The sequence below is a fragment of the Pieris napi genome, chromosome 6, assembly GCF_905475465.1.
Source record: "Pieris napi chromosome 6, ilPieNapi1.2, whole genome shotgun sequence".
Taxonomy (NCBI): Eukaryota; Metazoa; Arthropoda; class Insecta; order Lepidoptera; family Pieridae; genus Pieris; species Pieris napi.
In genome coordinates, this window is record NC_062239.1 from 1012883 (window position 1) to 1019992 (window position 7110).

Here is a 7110-nt window from a genome sequence, read left to right on the forward strand (position 1 = left end):
TTAGACATTAATCATTCTAGATATTTATTACATCTAAAAATAATAAAACCCGTATAGAAGTATTGACCTACATGTCAAGGTCATTGAACCGAGCCAATAAAAATGGTGAAAGCTCTGTTAACCAAAGAGATTATTACAACTAGCATTATCTGTTCAAACAAAGCTTATAGCGAAAGCTAGTTATAATCTATGGTTCTCGACTGTATCATACTTTCGTTTTGTTTCACGACTTAAGTATTTAAGCCTTTACTTCTTTAAGCTATCGCGGAATATGATTAATTAATCATCAAGCAAATTAATCATCAAGCAAATTAATCATCTGCATCATGAGCACACCCCACATACACACCTTCACGTAATACACCATCACACAACACATCCAAATTAGGTATTACTTAGTTAAGTTAGTTCCCTTTTGAACCTTTTTGTAGGTAAATATTATGTATTCCATCTTTGGCTATATTTTTAGATAAAAAAATAAACGACGAATTACGAAATAATAAACGCATTTTATAATATGTAATGTATTTAATGTTGTCCTTATCGCGTGGAATTTTACGATTAAATGTGATAAAATATACTTAAAGGTTACGACTTACGTTCCACACAAATCTAGGTCGATTATAAAACTAGCTACTGTGGTCTCTGGCAGTGCTGTGGAACTTTTTGCTCCTCAGCATAATGCTGAGCCAGGGCCAAATACAACCACAGTACACACACATTGCACACTAGAAACGAACCGAATGGCAAAAAAACATTTCTTAATTTTAATTTCTAATTTTTATTGTTTGTGATGTCTTATTTTATTTTATGTTTTCTTTAAGTACTGTTATTTTGTGTGTTTATGTGTGTGTGTTTTTGTTTGTAATAAATGTTATGTCTATGTCTATGTCTATGTCTTATAATTAATCATTAAGGGTAGTTTTTAAAATTTTAATGTGTCGATTTCGTTCACAAATCAAAAGTTGCTTTTATAGAATAAAAAAATTATACATTATTTTATTATTGTATTTAATTACTGAACAAGTATTTACGAAGTACATTAGAGGTTATGTTCTATTCATTTATGTAAGTAAGTAAATAAGAATTTAAATGTTAAACACGTTCTCTTATTTACACAGTTTACTCCAAAGGCTCTATTTAAACCTTACAAGTTTAGTTTCTATAACTTATGACGCAATTATATTCAGTATTTACTTTGAAATTTAAAATACTATGGTCCGTTCTACAAAAACGTAAAATACATACATACTTAAAAACATACATTGAATAACTGTAATCACAACTATTTATATAAATGATTAAATCAATTATTATGTTTTGATATCGGTGACAGTCACAATTTACACATAAGCGTATAATGTTCATAAGAACAAATGATAAGAATGTATATAATAATAAATTTTTTTGCCACAAATATTATAAAGAGAATTTTTAGATTGGCTGTTGCCAACGTCCATACCACGTTGAATACACCGGTTCTCGTCCGATCACCGAAGTTAAGCAACGTCGGGCGAGGTCAGTACTTGGATGGGTGACCGCCTGGGAACACCTCGTGATGTTGGCATTTTGTTTCTTTTTTTTATCATCCCAGTTTATAAATATCATTATATTAAAACTGTTCAATAATCTAAACTGCATAGCCAATACTGCTCATGTCCTTGTCAAAGTCTTCTTTTCTATATTGGTTGATGGCTGTAAGCCATTCACCTAGTGATACTGCTTCGCGGTGTCCTCCGTATCTTTCTGGAAGACATTCCTGGTCTAGGTATCTGTAACAAGAAAATAGATTAAGGTTTTATTCATGCAAGTAAAATGAATGAATTGATTACTACGTTTACGTAGTAATTATAATATTATTTATGTTATTTTTTTGACAAGATCTTGAATATATTTTAATTTTTAACCAGCAATTTTTTTAAGGAACATAATATACTTTATCTCACTCAGGCATAATGTAGCTTTTCTATTTGGCAACATCATTTCTGTATCAGAGATACTTCCTATAAAATAAACACAAATTTGTATGATCCATAACCATTTCGACGTTTCCAAACGCATTGTGACGTTCTCTTTTTCTATTATTCGCCAGTGGGAAAGAAGGGTTTTACTTCTTCTAAAGTATAATTATCTACCTGACTATCTAGGTCACTATGGGTGAGATCTATAGTGCGCACTTGGACTTTGCTCAGACTTTACTTACGAAAAACACTAAGGTTAAACTATGATTTATTATATTTATAGACATTTTAACGGTGAGATTAAGCTAAGCTCAAGCTAAGACAGAAATTGATGTTTCATTTGATGCAATACCTTCTTTATTATCCTTTAAAAAAGTAAAGAATGGTTATAGTTAAGTCTGAGCAAAGTCTAAGTGCGCTCTATAGATCTCACCCTATGTGTATGTATGTATGTATCACTGACTCCTACCGGTGTAACGAGGAGTAATCATATCCGTGAAAGTAGACCCTCTTCCAGAGATCGTCCGCGGGCGCCAGACGTTTAAAGAGGTAGAACAAATTCTCTATGACGCGGGAACAATTTACTATGTGTACGCTACGTTGCTGTAGCGGGAATGCAAACTGTGAAAGTTAGAAAACATCGTTTTTATTTTTTTAAATTAATGTAATATATTAATCTCTTTCTCTAGTAACGTTGTCACGTTACTCTTAAAAATTCTTGTATAATCAAAGTATATTGTAAACTGTGTCCATACTCCATATTGATAATACTAATTAATTAAAAAAATAATGAAATGATGACATAAGATTGTTATTATAATTTAGTAAAAAGTTAAAACAAAAAGCCAACATCACGAGGTGTTCCCAGGCGGTCACCCATCCAAGTACTGACCTCGCCCGACATTGCTTAATTTCGGTGATCGGACGAGAACCGGTGTATTCAACGTGGTATGGACGTTGGCGACAGTGAGCCTAATTATTTTGATAAGATGGCTATTTAAGTCAATATCAAATAATAATTTCCGACTTCATACTTCACTCCTTAAACTAACCCCCATAACATTCATCGCTTGTAAAGCAATCGATGGAGTAAGATGACGCATGTGCTTCAATGTCATCCCTTGGCAGTCCACGAGTGCTGTCCCACCCAATACTTGGAGCTTCGGCTGCAAGATTCCCACCTCTAGAAGGAGAAGGCAGCCTCGCACCAGCTCATCAGCAGAAAAGACGTCTGGGTCCCATTGACCTGTATCACATAAACTGTTAGAGGTTAATTCCCATTTGATATCATGGATCCCGTATGATTTAGCTGCTATTCAATATTACTTGAAGTTATTGATAATTATTGAGAATGTCATTTAAATTCTGTGAATTATTATTTTAATATTCAAATTTGCCAAAAATATTCAATATAATTTTTATACCAAGTCTTCCAATGATCAGTCTGCCCACATCCGGTCTGTCGAATAGGACTCCTTCAAAGATGTTCCCGAGTCTAGCTAAGCCATACCAATAGACATCGCGCCAAAGGTGTGGGTTCTGTTCCCGGAATTTACAGTACCGGGCCAGCTAAAAACAGCAAGGTAATATTGTAACTTTTTTCTGATATAGGTATGCAATTAGTAGTAATTTAGGGTAGATTTAAATTAGACTAGATCGTTATGTCCAAATAATCGCAATGAGTAGAAATTTTATATAAAAAATTAGCAATTAAAACACCCTTAACGTTCATTCCTAACGCAAAGAAGGAGTTATATGTTTTTATTAACAAATGATTTCAATTCTAATTGTTCGATCTATTTCAATTAAATTAAGTCTCTTGCAAATTGTGAAACAGCGCCATCTCTTTACAGGGTAAGTAAATAAAAATAAATGTCCCTAGAGTTGGAGATGTGTCGTTATTACACAACAAAAGTTCCGAAAATACCAGGCGATCATAACATACCAGGCGGTGCGCGCGAGCCGGTATACAGTTGCGCGCACGTAGAAACCTCAGTAAAAACGCGTCGTCCAGTCTAGGCGGGTAACATTCACCTCGTTCTGAAATAATTATCAACGGTTTCGTTCGTTAATACTAAGCATTCCTTTCAATATTTTACTTTAACTGTAGTAGGATTGAATCTATAAAAACTGTAGCAATTTACAAAACCATTTAATTTTCAAGTTGATCGACTACAAGTCACGAATACATTTGCAGATAATTACTGTTTACCAATCATGTCCTAAATTCATGAATGGTTGGTGTTGAAAATTAAAACAATTATTTACGAGCAGAATAAAAATAAATATATTAACTACTTTGGTTCCTATGCCATAGGTTCTCATAATAGATATATTTCATGTTTTACTTTTTAGTTATTTATATAACTTAACAATTAATCGCTACTAAATACGCTTACGATATGATAATATTATTCACATTTATGATTAAGAATTTAAAATATATTATGTATTGAAAACAAAACTGAACTCTACTTAAGATCAATGTCATTCAAAATTTTGAATGTGAATCATCGTTATAATTCTTTCTTTCGTGAATATTTATTTTATTAGGAAGAATTTCTGCAGAAATCGACATGAAATGTCATTTCCACTAGGTCTGTAACGATTGAAGGAAGATGAACGTATGGTCGTCCGTCGTGAATACCCAGAATACCTAATATTAAATCCCTCAGTTGTTCGATAACATGCAACCGCTTGTCTGGGTTCTCTCCACAAAGTATGCGCGCCTGGTCTTCGCATTCAGAAACAATGTGGCGTTCTAGTTCAGCTTTAAAGAGAATTTCGCGCAAAATCTGAAAATAAGTTGCCATAGCAATTAATTTGACTTTTTAGTTATAAAACAATGACTACTGATGGTTAATGAAGTGTTTGGTGATTAAGGAAATGTGAAGAAAATATTTAAATAAAGTAATTGGTATTATGTATTTTATTTTTGAAGGCAAAGGAAAGAGACTAATAAAAAATAGTTTTTTTCAATTTGCTAGATGACTTAGCCTTATTAAACCATTTAAAAAAATTAAATTGATCGTTATTTAATCTTGAGAGTATATTTTTAAGTGACTAAAATTAATCAGGTAAATTGTAAATAAAGCTTTCTTTCTTAGGGGGCGTCCATAAATTACGTGAGGTGTTTTTTTAAATTTTCTGTACCTCCCTCCCCCCCTGGTGAGATGTCGTGAGATTTTATTTAACCCCCTCCCCCATCCCCCAATCTCACGTGAGATTTTTCAAAATATAGGTTTCTTAAGTAAACGCGTTGGATTGTTATTGTAAAAAGAAAAGAAACAATTGCTTCGTGCTTTTATTTACGACTAAACCAAATAAGTGAAATGTTGAGCGTTTAGGTATGGAGTTAGCAGAAAGTTGCAGAGATAGCCTTTAGGGTCAACCGTTTTCCTAATTTTTTTTTAATTAGAAAAAAAATTGCGTGATATTTGCCGAGACCCCCCCTCTCTCCAACGTAAGATTAAATGAGATATGACTCGACCCCCTCCCCCCCTTAAACACCTCACGTAATTTATGGACGCCCCCTTAAGGAATACACGAACTTTGTGTTTTTAAATAATTTGACATTTCACGTACCTTATTCATTTCCATGACGATTCAGTATCAAAACCCAAAATAGACTGCTATTAAAGTGAACTCGAAATCGGCATTTCCTTTCAAATTGGTCTAGTTACTCACACAATAACAGTGTACTAGCGTACAACTTAATGACGAAATACAATTCCACAAAATGTCATTTGATTTTAAATATTGCTTTGTTGTTTAAAGACTGTGCGTGCCCTAAGTATTAATTTAACTAAGAACGTATTTCTGTTTTGTAAATAGTAGCGGTAACTGGGAATTGCATAAACCTTTATATTTCGCCGAACAGTAAATTGGTTCTAATACGCCAATGTTTAGAAATAATAGAGCGTCCGTTTAAATTATAAAACTGTTAAAGAATATTGTTTGTAATCTGTAATTTGTAAATGCGTGAACTAAATTATGTTCCACGACAGTAAATTGAGAAGTTGTCTTTATGAATAGGTTATCAAATTTGGTTTTGACTTTTGAGGGTAACGAATAAAGCCGGAAAGCGCGTATTAATTCAAAATTTCATCCGCATCACCTTGATGGCTGGAAGTCTTCCAAGGTCCGATTCATAGACATTTTATTTTGCGAACTATTGAAGTGTGGAATCGACTCCCGTCTTCCCTGGGAGATACGACGATTAATTATTTAAAAAAATCGGTTGTCTGTAAAGTCGGTTCACTGACGATAGTTGAACGTGACAACGTCATAAGAAAATACTGATAGAATGGTTGCGTTTTTCAAAAGAAAATTTTAATTTTATTTGTTTGATATTTTGCATGGATATTGAGAAGGAGTTAAATGGAAATCACAAAAGAATTGATCAAGTTACTCAAGTAGGAGAGAGACGGATGTCGAACGCTGCCGAACGCGGAGGCCGATTGTGCCTCTTTGTCGCTCGTTCCGCGCTCTCGCTTGCACTTCAAGCCTTAAATGGAACGCCTCAAAGCGAGGTAACGCCACATGCGTCAAGAGCGAGGTAACGCCGCATGTGTCATGTTTTTTCGTGCGTGCAGCCGGCTCAATCGAATTACGTTGTCACGTCGTTAGGAATTTAATTGTCATTAAAATATAAAGTGTCGAAAATTAACACAAATTATAAATTAATTTCTTCTTTAATAAAAACACGTCGCATTTTAATTTACAATTCGTCATTTGAGAATTCAATAAATTATTTTGCATAAAATATAATAAAACTACATATATTTCATAAATTCTCTTTACGAAATTTTAATTTTAAAAATAGAATTTCTATAAGGTAATTCACCCTTCTCACTCTCTTAATCGGTCTCAATCTCCCTTTTCTTCGAGAAAAACGCTGCACATCTTCGTGACGTTCCGTAAAAATGTTACCCTCATGCGCCTAAAGAAGTTTCACTCCAATTTTTTTAAATTCAGGTAGTGCTTTCTAGCCATTGTTTAGGTTCTCTCAGCTGTTTTGTTAACACTCGGTCCCTGGCTTTGCCTTTCTGTTACGACGACAAACGACAATATCCCTTTCAGTTAATACCTCTGACTTTCTACCTTCCTTCTTCTCCACGTGTAATCCTTGACCTTACTCTGCACCATT

At 33.7% G+C, this 7110-nt stretch overlaps 1 protein-coding gene and 2 non-coding genes across 4 annotated transcripts; 1 reads left to right on the forward strand and 2 right to left on the reverse strand.

Moving 5' to 3' along the window:
• Positions 1-1448: 1448 nt before the first annotated feature.
• Positions 1449-1567, forward strand: LOC125050738. The gene has a single exon (XR_007117192.1). It is a non-coding gene; the product is annotated as a 5S ribosomal RNA (ribosomal RNA).
• LOC125050540 (clavesin-1-like) lies at positions 1568-5919 on the reverse strand. Of its 2 annotated transcripts, none has more exons than XM_047650456.1 (7): positions 5547-5919; positions 4618-4756; positions 3907-4001; positions 3386-3530; positions 3143-3207; positions 2431-2582; positions 1568-1772 (listed from the first exon to the last, which is right to left on the reverse strand). In XM_047650456.1, exons 1-7 carry the CDS (start codon positions 5559-5561, stop codon positions 1631-1633), a joined length of 753 nt encoding a protein of 250 aa, XP_047506412.1. In that variant the 5' UTR covers positions 5562-5919; the 3' UTR covers positions 1568-1630. The 2 variants fall into 2 exon arrangements, with proteins under 2 accessions (XP_047506412.1, XP_047506411.1); XM_047650455.1 differs by having other exon boundaries at positions 3014-3207; positions 5547-5909.
• Positions 2805-2923, reverse strand: LOC125050748. Its single transcript, XR_007117201.1, has one exon. It is a non-coding gene; the product is annotated as a 5S ribosomal RNA (ribosomal RNA).
• Positions 5920-7110: the final 1191 nt, after the last annotated feature.